This window comes from Prunus persica, chromosome G6 (genome assembly GCF_000346465.2).
Source record: "Prunus persica cultivar Lovell chromosome G6, Prunus_persica_NCBIv2, whole genome shotgun sequence".
Classification (NCBI taxonomy): Eukaryota; Viridiplantae; Streptophyta; class Magnoliopsida; order Rosales; family Rosaceae; genus Prunus; species Prunus persica.
Window position 1 is genome coordinate 7,253,029 of NC_034014.1, and position 15,047 is coordinate 7,268,075.

Genomic DNA, 15,047 nt, shown 5'->3' on the forward strand with positions numbered 1-15,047 from the left:
ACAACTTACTAAACCCAAAAATAAAAAAAATTCGCTAATTTATAGTGTTAATATTTTTCAGTTTAGTAATTTATATTAACTTCATTTTTTTAATTTATTTTTATTTTGATTTGATTATTTTCAGTTTGTTTAGCATCAGTTTCTATAGAATTTTATGAACATGTATTCTAGAAACCTTTTTAGTAAGCACATTATTTACACTCTTAAAACATTACTACAAACGGGTATAACCAGGAGAAAGGGTATTGACTTGTAGATCAATGGTCTTATGTTCGAATCCATATAACACCCTTGTAGTGTGTGTGAGAAACCCTCTTTCCCTTATAGTTTAGACTATCGCTTGTATTAAAAATAAAAAAATAAAAAAAACCATTACAAGTACTTTGGTGCAACAGCCAAGAAATTTGAATTTAACTATGACAAAAAAGATGTTGAGGAGTATGGAAATCCTATCAGGAGAAAAAGAAAATTTGATAAACCATAGGAGTTCATGTAATGTGTCTTTGATTGTTTGTTCTTCCTAGTTAGTGTCTGGACGCAAGTTCATCAATGTACCGACTGTTCTTCCTAGTTAGCGTCTGGACGCAAGTTCATCAATGTACCGACTCTTTCGTACCGATGAATAAACTCAAAATCGATTTTGATTCAAACAGAGGACTCTGAGAGACTCAAAATCGATTTTGATTCACACAGAGGACTCTGAGAGACCTGAGAAGCAAAAGCAACCAGCGATATTGAAAATGTTGGCATTGATCGATGTGCTGTATTGTATATAAATAGCTTACTTCCAAAATCCATACAAAATTGGCCTTTGCAGACCACAATTCCCTCTATGAAACGCACAAGGTTGATACTCAACAAACTCTACCTCAGGCAGGGTAAATTTCTCTCCTCTTACAAAACTAACAACGTGTAAGATACATAGAATTCGGCTCAGCAAGGGGAGAAAATATTACAGTCGGAATTGGACTCTTCTTCGACACACCCCACCCCCTTTCTCGCCAAGTAAAAACATGTACAAAATGAGAAAAGGGGGTGGGTGTGGGTGGAGGTGGAGGCTTTTGTTTTAGGGGCTAAAGTTGTATTTACCCCCTTCCTCTCTGAGAAAGGTATGCCTGGTCTGCGCCGAGGAGGCGAGCCTGGAATTCAGCCCACTCATTTTTGCACCTTGTTCTTACCTGCATGAGGAAAACCAGGAAAGAAAGTAAAACAGTCAAATGGAAATAGTTTTCCCCAACAATTACGAATGCAGAATTTTTAACTCAGAAGTTTGAAAAGGTTAAACTAGTAAACCAGTAAATGCATTGAAAAAAGCGGTTGAAATCATGGGTTATAAGTCTCTACCATAACGATAAAGACATCCATTTCAATAATCTAGAACATAGCTAAGAAGAAGTGTAGAATGTATGATAAGAACTTAATATACCATGTCACGTACCCCTTCCCATGGAGCTTTTCCATCCTCAGGATCTCCCTAAAAATTGATGATGATTTAAGAATGATCAAGATTAACAGGTTTTCATTAGAGAAATAAGACAAAGTGTTAAACATAAGAAAAGTAGCTACAAGATGATATGAGCACCCCATGCAAGGTAGAGACATCCATTGGCTTTTTACCAACTTAAAAGTAGAAAACTAGTTGATAACAACCTCACGCCAAACAAATTGATAACACCATCGCATAAAAAGCATGGTCTTGTTCTGCCCAAAAATAAATAAATAAATAAAAGCAGGGTCTTGGTCCTTACTAATATGCTGTGCCATTCCACCTACATCTATGCCTACATAAAATTAAAAATTACCAGATATCAATCTTTTCACATAATTTTTTAAACCTAACCAAAGCAAGACGTACCACTTTCTTAAGTTTTACTATACCCTGCCTATTCTATGTATGATTTCTTTTTGTCATTGTCTACATACGATATGCTCGTAAATGTGTGTATGCATACATGGGCTATCTCTCTAGAACAGATACCAATGATCACTCACCTGGCTCCCAAGAGAAGGAATTACTTGGTGAACAATCCACTGTGAATCAACTACGCCAATCTTTTCATGTGCAGGCTGGTGAGACAAAAAAAAAAACAAAACAAAACAAAAGGAAAACAGAAGTCTTAAGGTTTTCTCAGAGTAGAAAGGCATATCTCATCTAGCAATTGCAACGCTTCAATTAATAGTACAAGCTAACACATGCCTACTTTACTACTCCAGATGAATTGCATTCCAAAAATAGATAAGGCTACACTAATGAACAGATCAGACTATGCCATCTAATAAACATGTTAATATGATGTTCATAAATGACAGGCACTCACATTGACAGCATAGCTCATAAATAATCTATCAAAGAAATAGGTAAGGCATAATTTTGTTTAACATTTCATACTTGTATTTTAAACATTGAGCTATTTATAATAAGGAATGGAATTGGGTTGGCACTTATTTACAAGTTCCTTGGTGTTGACACATGCCCAACAACAAATCAACAATCATTGCCTGCATTGATTCAATACATTGTTTCTTTTGTTTCAAGGAAACCCTCTGCAGACACTACATGAAAATTAAGCTTTGAATTTTCAGACAAAAGAAATAATAGTATCACGAAGTGCACAAATATGTTTTTGTATTAAAAAGTATTTTGCAGGTAACGAAATGGAGGGTGGCAGTAACCAATCAACAATGACATGAAATGAAACTGTGTATTTCACCATGCCTTTAAAATTGATTAATTGAAACATAACCACCCATGTAAGGCAATCCTAAAAAATACGAAGAGGAACAATAAAATGCAAAGACTGCCTACCTCTACACATCTTCTGAGAGCAAAATCCAATCCCCATCCATGCACTAAATCATTCTACAAGCACAAACAAAACATTTTATTATCGATTAAAGGGAAGTTAACAAAGAAAAAGAACATAAAATCCCTTCAAAAGAGAAGATTGTGAAATTTGAAAAGATCTTGTTGTACGTTGTCATTATGTACGAATAACCCAGCCGGAAATTAACAATACACCATACCTGAATCAAATGCCATGCACACCGCCAAGCTTCCCGAGAAAAAACCGGGGCCATTATTTCCACAAATCTGAACGATGTTCAGATGGAAATGTTAACTGTTAGACTTAGAATCATTCTGACTAAATTTTGAGACCAGAACTATAAAATAAAATAAAGTTGTTTATTTAATCATGCAAAATATGTAAGTATAACCTTATTAACAAAGCTTAACCTCCAAACAACTTAATAAACACTTCAACTGAATAAAGCTCATATTTACAAAATTGATAATTTCCTAAATTTTTTGCTTGAAGCACCCACAAATTTGAATAAAATGTAGAAACAGTAAATAGCATAGCGTATAAATGGGCACATTGTCAAGATAAGCACTAGAGTACCAGGCAAGGCATATCCACATTATTTTAGAGCACGCGAGCTCACACAAACATGGATACATGCATGAACACAACAAACATGTGCATGCACGTGGCTGTTCATGGTACATGAGAGAGAGAGAGAGAGAGAGAGAGAGAGAGAGAGAGAGAGAGCATACGCAGCACATGGAGGGAGATGTGGGTCACTACACCAGCCCGGTTTTTCTTCTGTATCCCTGTTTATCAACCCAGACATAAAGAAATGCTGAAATTAATTTTCAACACATGGCACATTTTATAGCTGCATGATGATTTGAGTCAGTGTATAAGGGGAAAGGGGTGTTGAGTAAGAGAGGAGAGAGAGTACTTGTGAGCTTCTCTGTCACCTCTCCTCTTTGTCATCTCCCATGTCAGTCCATTATTGGGCTCAAGACCAGGTTGAGAGATCTCCAAACCATATTTCTTGACCAACTGAATATACCTGGTAAATCACACAGAGCATCAATTGGAGAATAAGGTAAAAGGGAATGAGTAAAAAACATGAATGGTAAAATCAAGACTAGAAACCATGATTGATGGGTGAACAAAAAAAAAAACATGTTTGATGAAAGAGAAACTTACTTCTCTCCATCGAAGTGCTCAACTCCCAAATCTTCATCCCAAATGAAAATATATTCATAAGCTGCTACGATATCAGGATGCAAAAACCTTTTTGCATACCACCTGTAAACATTGAAAAGTATATACATGACAAGAGGCTGCAAAAGCTCGATTCTGTAAAGAAATTAAAACTGACTGCAACTAGTTTAAAATGATTTCGGATTGAAAACAGTTACACAAATGAGAACTTTAAACCATGAAAAACACCATTAAAACTTACCATTTTGCTTGTCTCTTCACACTAACATGAATTGCCCTCTTTGACCACTCAAACTCATCCCATTCACTAGTCCGACCATCATAGTGAAAAAGCAAGATTGCGAAGTTCTCAGAGAACTACCAAAATGTAAGAATGAATGAACATCAGTACTCTTGAAATCAAATCAATAAATGAAAAAGAAAAAGAAAATAGGAATGGCACATTTTTTAAAACCTTTTTTACTGCTGCATCAATATTTTTTTTCTGATTAATACCAACTGTAAATGATACCAAGTACTTAGGCGTTGTTTTCAGATCCTGCAGAATTCAAAATCGTTATTACAAGCATTTTCACAGACAGATAAATAAGCAACATGCAAAATCAATAACGGTCCCCAAGCTGGAGAGTAAGTGTAGGACTACTACTAGTTGGAAAACTACTCCAAGGTTACACACTGATATAGACACATACGGACAATTTATGCATCCGAAATTTGACTAATTCGCCCAACTAATCTTTCCTTCCAATACTATCTCCTGACTTCCTCCTTTCCACTCAAAAGCAAAACACATGAATCCTAATTCATTCAGACATGTGGCTACTTCATAAAAATAAATAAAATTAGTTTGAAAATTAAAATATGTGCAACACTGCTATTTTGAATATAACCATTAAATATCATACCGCACTGGGTTCACCCCATAATCTACGCAGATAAAGATCAGATTGTGGAACAATAATTCCAGGAGGTAGTGTTTCTGCACCACGAGGGTTTGTTGGAACGTATATCTGTGAGAAAATTAACAAAATAATATGAAGCACTATTGCTTAATGCGATGGACATGAATTATGGCAGCAACACTAGCACTAGGAACAAAATTTTATAACAATAAAAATCGAGAACCCCAACTACACTAAATTCAGCAACATGCAACAATATCAATCGGAATAATTTCCACCAAGGACAAACCTCTAGGAAAGAGAAGGCTGTAATAGTTCCTTTTTGTGGTGTGATGACAATAAACATGACAGATGAACAAGGATCAACAAGTATGATTTTTCACTTAACTAATTTTTTAAGAAAGGATTTTCATAACCCAAAATCAGTCATCTAATAGCCAAATTCAACGCCTGTAATTATCTGAATCATAAAGTTCAACAAAGAAAATCAGACGAAATTTATTTGGTCAGACAACTATTACACATATGAAAATGCATTGATGAACATATGCTATATAGGTCTAACAAGTTTGGGAACTATTTATTAGAGGAATTTTAGTTAACTATTGGCATAGTGTCCTTTGGTAAGATTATAAAAAGTATTGTGCAAAACAACACATTCGGTCACCAATATTAATATTGAGTTCCTACAATTATCACTATCTTCTACAACAAACAGTATGAAAAATCAACAATAAACACATATATTCAGAGTGAGCACAATAGGCACCTTAGGGACACCCTCTGATCCTTCATCTTCAAGACTTCTGTTTGGAGGAGGATTAGGTCTTCGTAATTCGGTGAAGGCTACATCAAGAGATGTTATAATGCTTGACGGAAACCTAATCTGTGGAGTTTAAAACAAATCAAATACATATGCACGTCCAATTCATTTTAGACACATACTGATGAAGGCCAATATACCTTGGTTAGAGAAACTGCCGGTAATGATACGCCAATGAAAAATCCAAAGACAGCTCCCAATGTCGTAGTGAAAATTAGCCTGGCACTGTCATTTGATTTTTTACCAACCCCACTGAAAATTAAAATAAATAAATAAAGTTCAAAGAAAAAAACTGATGAGGAACAGAGTGTAAAAATAACAATCTTTAGGAAGCATCTGGCATTCTGCATCAGTTTATTAATACGCACCTACGATGTACAGTGACCATATTGGTGTTGTCTCTGAGACTCAACTCAAAAGCTCACACTCCCAGAAAAAACTCGATTGGTTCAGCAACTTCTTCAGCCAATATTGCATTCTTCAATCTCACAATCTTTTATCAAACTAACAAGCCCCGAAATTGACTCCTAAATCAACACAAAATCACAAATCAATTTCACCATTCATCCCCTGCTCCTTCCTCATATCACATTCGCATTCTTCATCAACATAAGAAAATATCAAAATTTCCAACGATCCCAACGTTCGATTAAGCAATCAAATTGAATTGCGGCATACGGAAGTATTGAAACCAACCGAAATGAACGAAAACGAACAAAAATGAAAATCACATTGTCTTCGTTCAACAAACAGAAAATTCGAAATCAAAATTCAAAGACAGGAATGGCATTGCAGAGGTTCTAGGGTTTGAAACTTACGCGCGTCGCCGATCGTATGGGAGAGAGAAAGAGAGAATGTACTGCTACAGCCTACAAACACCTTCGCGGCTACACTCGGTATTTTTATGGTTTTGGTTACGAAAAATGGTTTGCTCCAGTTTTGTATATGCTGATCAAATTGCCCGCTTTGCTCTTGGTTCGAGCTTTGATAAACGTACCTGCCCTTTATTTCTCATCTTTTTTTAAATGCGTGCCACGTACGACACTTAACATTTGCATTTCAGGTAAGGGTGGGCACGGTTCAGTTTGGACCTGTTTTTGCCTCAAATTAGAACCGATCCAATACTATTCATCCGGTTTGATTCGGTTCGGTTTTAATAAAAAAAATTTCAAAAATTGTCCGGTTCGGTTTGAACCGGTTTCGGTCCGATTCCGGTTCCGGTTCGGTTTTGAACCGAATTATAAAAATTATTTTTTTAAATTACTTTTTAATACAATTCTCAACTGAAATATTATTTTTTTACTTAAAAATTAACAAATTATTCAATTTCATATAAAAAATAAATATTAAAGTGAGAAAATAGAGATATTTTGACATTGAACTTGGATAAATATTATGTTTTTTTTAGTGAAATTAAAAATATAGCATTAAATATAAATATATATATTGAAATTATATATTTTTTTAGTTTCACCGGTTCGGTTCGGCCCCGTTCGGTTTTTGAAGACATGGAACCGGATCCGGAACCGGTCCAAACCGGTCCGGTTCGGTTTTTGACCGGTTTTTGACTTTTTGGTCAACTCGATTTTTTTCCGGTTTGGTTCGGTGAGGTTTGGTTTAGATTTCCGGTTCGCCGGTTTGAGTGCCCACCCCTAATTTCAGGTGTACACGCCAAACTCTCATGACGTCCTTCATTTCTCTGTCGTATACTTGTTCTTTTGTGTCAATATGCTATTTTCCACACACAAAAATGATAAAAATACCTCAGATAAAGAAATTGTAAAAATACCAAAATTTGGCAAAGACACTCAATGCTTGGTATTACAAACGGCTGGCATGTATGTGTATTAACAATGTAACATCACTTCACATGTGACAATTCACCCAAATTATAGCACGTTATATAATTAATATTAAACTTAAAAATATAAACTCTGCATTTAACATGTGTGTGATAATTTAAAGAAATTCGTAAAAATAAGTTAATATGCCACATTGTGTTATTTCACACTTGATAATTTTTAAATTTTTGTGCCAATATGATTTCTTGTGTCATATTTGATGGGGAAAAAGAGAGCAAATGTTTATCCCAATACAAGAAGATGTATTAGAGATTTTTTTTTCTTTAAGATGCTAAAAAATTGGATTGGCACTCCAATGTAAATTTTTTCCCCGAAAAATCATATACCAATCTATAAAATAGTTGTTTTTATTTTTAATTTAAGTTTTAAATACAAAATTAATTTTATACTAATGCAAATACACTTATAGTTACACCTGCAATATTACAGAACATATTATAACTTTTTATTGAAAAGAATTGTTTTAAATTGTTCCTTGGAATAAATATTTTTACTTTACAAAAAAAGTTCAATTAAATATTGAGCCTTCTACCGTTTGGCAAAAAATAAATAAATAAAGATTGAGCCTTTTCTAAAGGACCTTTGCTTAAAACGAGCCCAAGGCAAGTGCCTAGCTCATTGGGCTGGTCTTACTGTAAACGGGTTTAACATGGGTTAGCCGGTTGGTAGAATAAAAAGGTAGAATGAAGATGGGTGTCGATCCGTGTAATGGCTTTTTGTAGAGATTTTCTGGTAGTGGAGAAATTTTTATATGTTCCGGGTACATCACCTGTTTGTTGTATTATTCAATACATATAGGACATATGGTAGTGGTTTATTTTTTTGTCATGCTGGTAGTGGGTTTTGTCAAGGTTGTTTTGTGGAATGGACTTGTTGCTTCAGGCCTCAAGCCCAAAAGAGTGGGACTGAAGATGAAATAAGTAGAAATAAAAAAATTGGAAATGGAAATATGATACATTAAAACGTCTATGCACCCGAAGTTCTGTGTTTGAGTCCCTTATACCCTAATATTGCTTGTATGAAAGAAAAAAAAATAACAAGACAGTCAACCATTTGAGAGAGAGAGAGTTTACATTCATTGAACAATCTTTTCCTTTGCTTATAAAGTCACATTAACCACTTTTGGTTACTCACAAGGTTTTTATACAAGCCACTTTGGCTGCATTACAACATCAGCAATATAATCCCAATTCTACTTGCCAAAATTCTATCCTCACCACCTAATTCAGCACTGTTTCCTCCACCCAATTGCTCTCACACCAACCCCACTCACAAAAAGTTAAAAGAAAAAAAAAGGAAAGAAGGAAATTACAGAAACATTTGTTTTTTGTATAAAAATAAAGAATAACAAATTACAACAATTCAATTTAAAATTTGGCACACCTTGATGGCAGACCTGTTTGATGATCAACCATCACTATCTCTGTGGCATTATTGCATCCAATTACATCCTGCCCCAACTTGGCTCCAGCTGCCTTTAGGCCTTTAAGGGAGAGTGGCTGGTTGAAGAGGTTCAAAGATGGCAACCTTGAGGCTGGAGGAAATTTGCCACCTGGCAAAAAGTTTCTAAAGTCTTCCTTCAACAATGGCACTTCAAAATCTGACTTGTCATGCTTCACAACATTGTCCTTGGCACTGATATGAGCCCCAGGCTCCATATGATTAGTGGAAAAGCTTGCCTGGTTCGGAAAATTGGGATAAAGAGTCACATAGCCTCTGAGGTACATCATGTCTATCAGAAACTTTTTCCATGAAGCTTGCCAACCATTGGTCCTAGACTTGGGAATTTGAACTGGGTTTTTCTTGGCATCTTCAGTGAACCTCATGTTCATGTAGACATAAAATTCTCTCCACTGCTTGGGGAAGAAGACAGCACCCCAACTGCAGGGCAACTGATGGAAATAAGGTGTATTTGGATGGATTTTCTTGAAAAACTCAGTTGGATTCCATTTAGGCCTTTCTTTCACCACTTCAACCAGCCTAGGGGTGTAAAGAGAAATTGAGGATAGCTCAGGGAGAGACACTTGTGGATCATAATGGTAGGCCAAGAGGGCATATTTGATCCATAGATAGTAGTAAGGAGAGACTTCGATATCGTCCTCGAGTAGCAGACCAAAATCATCATCAGATGAAGGGTACCAACTCTCACTGACAGCTCTAATAAGCCCTCCTTGGATGATTCTCCTTTTGAGGGTTTTAGGTCCATGAGGCCATTCGAATGAACTTACTAGTCTAACGGTTGCCTCATCCACTTTACTGTCCATGTTAAAGCTGATAGGTACCTCATCCCCAAGATAGTAGGCATCACTGAGAGACTTGAGAAGCCTTGTAAGTGAATGAACTCGGTTTTGGGTGATGATGTTGATGGAAATCCGCATTCGGTTCCAATCTGCATTCGATAAATAGGTTGGTTAGATGAAAGATAATCAGAATGCAGTTTTAAAAAAAAGGAGGAAAGGGTACTAAATGTTACTGATATATTCTGAAGCAAAGTTTCAATCAACTAATAGAAGTTGAATGGTATCCATTAAAAGTTTGTATAGCCCAAATTAAAATGGAAATGAAAAACAGAAAAGTTACTATTCTTACTTGGCAATGCTGTTGTTCTAAGATCAGCCATCCAAAGAACCTTTGGAATTGAAGGCCTTGGTAAAAGAACCAATGTTGTAGCATTCAAATTAGTCTCTGTTGCCATTTTCAATGCTTTCTTCACATTAGGGTCAATGTCAGCCACTGTGATCACCACACTTGGGTTGTGAATTTTGATCAAACCCTTCATGCTAGAATACACTCCTTGCAGCACTACCACCTCCGAGTTTGATACTCCCGAAAGAGCCCCCACAGCCAAATCGAATATCTTAAACCTTCGCTCTTTGCAGACCAACTGAGGCCATTTTAGAGCAGTTGCTGCATCTTCACAGGCGCAGTAATTGCCTCCGGAGACAGCAATATAGGCTTTCTTTCCAACAGTAGACCTGAATTTCTCAAGAAGGGGTGCAAGTGCCTTAACTTCATCAACAGAATGAGCATAGAAGAGAGCATCAATTTTTTGAGGATACATTGCAGCCCACTGAGTGATATAACCAGTTGATAGTGCTTTCCACCATTGATCATCTCTGACTTGAACAATATCTTTGAAAATTACAGTGGTTTCAGACACATAAGCAAGCCTATGTTCACTGTCACCCCAAGTTTCCCTGTCTTTTGGGTCAACTGGCAGAACAAATGAGCCAGCATTTCTGTACTTTTGTAGCTGATAGCTGCATTTTTGTCAAGAAAGGTAACCATTAGAAACTTATTCAAATGGTATATAATACATAGCAAATATTTTGAAAACAGTAAAGTTTAGGTTAACACTTGGATTTAATCAAAATCCAATCTTATCCCAGGATCAAAATCTAACTACCCATTTTCTTTATTCTTGTGCAACGAAATTCTTACTTCTCACCACCAAAAAATAAATAAAAATATTATTTATTTATTCTTGTGGTAGCTCAGAATTTAACATCCATTACCCTATTAATTGTTTTTTTCTTTGTTGTAACCAATGTTCCAAATATTTTTCAAGGGAATATTTAAAATTCTAGTTGTTAAGAGGGGGCTCTATGATCTGCAGCTTAATACAATATTCCACTGATTTGTTAAATTCCTAGCACCCTAATGGAGTTGAGTATAATAATCCCATAATGCTATAGGGAATCTCGAAAAGGGAATTTGGCTGACTCTTTCCCAGAAGTTGTTGCTTCATTAAGCAAAATGAACATGTACAACGTGAAGCAAGTGGATCCAGAAAATCAAACTAGTGGAAACATGGCAAGAGAAATAGCCATATTAAAGGGAAGATATTATATTTTAATCCATAACAGACAAGTTGACTGCAATGTTAGTGCAACAGTGTTGAAATTCCTTCACACCAACCAATTCATCCCATCAAGAAAAGAAATCTAATTTAAGTTCGGAATTAGAATTTAATTGAAAGTCCAATTGGTTACAGACTCGATCTTCAACTCTCTAGTATCTACACTAGGATCAAGTTTGTTCCCTATAAAATATTTCTAAAGCATACCTGAATTAATGTGGATTTGTTAAACATATTAATATTTTAGTTAAGCCAATAACTTAGTAAAGTTCACGGGAGTTATAACTTTTATTTTCTCTAGTGAAATATAGCCTATATCAAGGTAAAAACTTCAATGCGGACATGGCCTTAGCCAAGTTGGCTAGAGTGGATGTGCTCCCCATTCTACACCCGAGTTCGAATCCCCCTTTCCGTAGTTTAAATTAGATTAAAATAGATTATCGCTTGTATTAAAAAATAAAAATAAAAGTAAAAACTTCAACAAGATGAAAAATAACCAAAACTGTAGAAGGGTTTCAATTGAATTGGACATACCTGAGGTGCAGATCCTCACCGGTTGAGAAGGTGAAGGGTGTCTCAATGAAAAGTGTCTTAACAAGCTCTGCAGACAAGAACCAAGAGCTGGAAAGAAAGTCCACCTGCACAATTTTATCCAGTGTGATGTCATAAGCAGGGTCAGGCAAATAAAGCCCTGCCTCCTTAGACCTGAACTTTCTGTAGCTTGGAAAGGTAAAGTCCTTTTGCCTAAATGGCAAAATCCTCCCTATGCTGCCCAAAACCGCGTTCTTATACTTCTCTGTTCCAGCGACATGTGACAATATCTGCAGCATTTTCTTACCAGGAATCATGTCATCATCAAGAATATACACAAGATCGGCTTCGGTTTGTAAAGCCATTTGGAATCTTCCATAGTACTTGAAGTCATAGCTTGAACTTATGAAGCTTATCCTCGAATCGTTATAGCTATCTACAATCCTCTTCAAAGAGAGCTCATTTGGGCTCCCAAATGAAAGTACCCAAACATGATGGAAAGGAAGGGTCTGTTCATGCAAGGTGTCAAGCTGAGCACAAAGTGTTTTTCTCTTGAAGTGGTTTAAGATCACAGTGATTTTTGGTCTGTTGGGACCTTTCAAATCCCACTTTGATTTCATTGCCATTAGCTGAGCAAGAGTTTCTGTACCAATGGACTTGCTCTGAAAGTCCAATACCTCTTTGTAAAGTTCTGTCTTCAGCTTGATCATCTGTGCATCATTGGACTTCTTTTGCATGAAATCAATCTTTTCTTGCTCACAAACGTCTGAGGGTGTGATCGGTTGGATTTCGGCTCCAACAAGAGAAGAGGATACTTGGTAGTGATTAAGAATGTGGGGTGGGATTATGAAGTGTTTCCACTGCTGTGCAATCTTGGTAGCCCATGCAAAATCTGGTTTGGTTCGTAAATCGATCGAAGGACTCATGTAGTAGAGTAAGAACGTTGCATAAACAGCAAACGCAAATTGGAGACAAGTGAGAGCAGTGACAAGCCTAGCAGAAGTACTCTTATGAGCCTTCAACTTGGCCTTCCCTCCAACATAATCATTTAGCATTCCTTCCAAGTAATCCCCGCTTCTCGCATTCTGGTTTCGAGCTAGCCCCGTCATTTGAATTCAAGTCCAGATCAATCCAACACCTGCAAGAAAAAATACCAAGCACATTCATAATCAGTCAGCCAACCTTGGATCTGGAGCTAAAAACCTCAAACTTGTAAACCAACCAAAGCTTGACACTTACCAAAAACCACAACCCAAATGAGTAAAAACAACAAATATGAACTTCTTAGACCGCTAGCTATGAAACAAGTAGAGGTTGGTATTCTATCAGAATTTTCAACACTAGGACTTCACCACCAACCAAGATGAGGAGTCCAAGTTCACAACGAAAAGAAGGAGAGGCCTTGGCTTTGAATTGAGCTGGTCCTAATTGTGTTGACAAGCAGAGGGCTCTTGTAGTTATATATAAATATAGAATTATATATACAAGTAAAAGGTAAAACAAAAGTGTAGGGGAAGGGAAGCCCCCATGGAAAATGCATCAAAGGTCACATGGTACGCAAAAAATTAAAAAACTGATGGGATTTTAATAACAAAGAACTTAAGTGAATGCGTTCCCTTCACTACAACTCTTAACATTTCCACCCTTAAGACACCATTTAAAAGCCGGCTTTGCTGCCGTAGAAAAGGGCTACCCCTGCGTTTTCGGCACTGCTTTGTAAACCCCAAACTCCCTCTCTTTCTCTGTCTCATTCATATTTTTACTGCACAATGGACCCCAGAAACCAATCAAGGCCCTCAATTTCTGAACCTTGGAAAGTCCTTAATCATTTTTTTAAACAGAAGTTCAAGATACCCAATTGGCCAAATCCCCATATTTTAACTAATAAGATTAAGCCAAGAGGGTCTATTCTGGTGGGAAAAGGGCCTTGACCTGTAGACAAGAGGTCTCAGGTTCGAACCCCTATGATATCTTGGTTGTGTGCGTGTGAGAAACCCCCCTCCTCTATAGTTTAGAATATCGCTTGTACTAAAAAAATAACTAATAAGATTAAATTTGTCTACCCCAATTTCCAAAAAAAAAATTATTTGATTTTTGTCCCATGACGTTCAATACATGTACCAAGTAAAAGAAGAAAAAAAGACCATGTATGTATGTGGACCAAAAGAAAAGAAAGACAACATAAGGGTCACATTAGCTACCTTGATAATCAAGGAAGTGAATTCAAAGAGTAGAGAGAACAGAGAGGCTTCTTTTCCAGCTTTTGTGCTTCAGCAAAACAAGCTAAAGCTAAACCTCAATTTCACACCACCACAACGAATAATGTCAATGAAGAGCTGCTGCGTTTGGTTACAGAGAATGGAAGCAAATGCACTTAGAAATAAAGATATTGAGTGCTAAAGAGATAACTAGTACCCAAAAAATAAAAATCTTCATGTGTATGTGAAATATATAGTTTGACCTTTTGCATGAAGATACCTAATCGCGCATTGCAGCAAGCTTTAATTTGTTTATGGCTTTTTGCCGAACTTTGACAAGTTGAACGCAAGAAACCCATGGACTGAATTTGCTTGCAGTAAGGAGAATCCAAATGGGTTTGGTTTGGCCTTTTATTCAAGGAAAATCAAAATTTAGAAAGAAAAGTTTGAATGGAAAAATATAAATTAATTTCTTGTGTTACATAAATTGGTCAAGTCGTGTTTTTGTAGGTGAATTGCCATTAGAGTTGCAGAAGCTGAGAAAGAAGAATGAGATATTAGGTTTATTAACATTTCCAAATGAGTAATGCTATGTGTACACGTTTGCTTACTCACATCGTTACAAATTACAATGGGGTCGGTCATTCAATGTGCTACAAAAGCTTTTATTCTTTCCAAATGAAAAATATAAATAGATATTGTTTGAAAATTAATTTAGAGAATATTTTGGTGAAGTAAGAAGTAACAATTAATGGGTTTAAGAAATTAATTAGTTCTATTAAGAAAACCCTACTACTAATTTTTTTTTAGTACAAGCTATTGGGGGAGGGAGTTTACACAAATATTCTCAACCAAT

At 36.2% G+C, this 15,047-nt stretch overlaps 2 protein-coding genes across 5 annotated transcripts; both read right to left on the bottom strand.

Annotated features, from left to right (window-relative positions):
* On the bottom strand, window positions 731–6,719 carry LOC18773463. 3 transcript variants are annotated; one of them, XM_020567582.1, is made up of 15 exons: window positions 6,560–6,719; window positions 6,110–6,268; window positions 5,882–5,966; window positions 5,688–5,804; window positions 4,922–5,026; window positions 4,471–4,554; window positions 4,258–4,373; window positions 3,999–4,100; window positions 3,745–3,858; window positions 3,557–3,613; window positions 3,025–3,091; window positions 2,807–2,860; window positions 1,993–2,067; window positions 1,427–1,474; window positions 731–1,178 (listed from the first exon to the last, which is right to left on the bottom strand). In XM_020567582.1, the coding sequence occupies exons 2-15, from the start codon at window positions 6,127–6,129 to the stop codon at window positions 1,086–1,088; spliced, it is 1,137 nt and encodes a 378-aa protein (XP_020423171.1). In that variant the 5' UTR covers window positions 6,130–6,268; window positions 6,560–6,719; the 3' UTR covers window positions 731–1,085. The 3 variants fall into 3 exon arrangements, with proteins under 3 accessions (XP_020423171.1, XP_020423169.1, XP_007207337.2); XM_020567580.1 differs by having other exon boundaries at window positions 1,439–1,474; window positions 5,882–5,993; XM_007207275.2 differs by having other exon boundaries at window positions 5,882–5,993.
* LOC18774237 lies at window positions 8,678–14,299 on the bottom strand. Of its 2 annotated transcripts, none has more exons than XM_020565314.1 (4): window positions 14,195–14,299; window positions 11,997–13,131; window positions 10,193–10,863; window positions 8,678–9,992 (listed from the first exon to the last, which is right to left on the bottom strand). In XM_020565314.1, the coding sequence occupies exons 2-4, from the start codon at window positions 13,100–13,102 to the stop codon at window positions 8,971–8,973; spliced, it is 2,799 nt and encodes a 932-aa protein (XP_020420903.1). In that variant the 5' UTR covers window positions 13,103–13,131; window positions 14,195–14,299; the 3' UTR covers window positions 8,678–8,970. The 2 variants fall into 2 exon arrangements, with proteins under 2 accessions (XP_020420903.1, XP_007206436.1); XM_007206374.2 differs by lacking the exon at window positions 14,195–14,299 and adding an exon at window positions 13,233–13,712.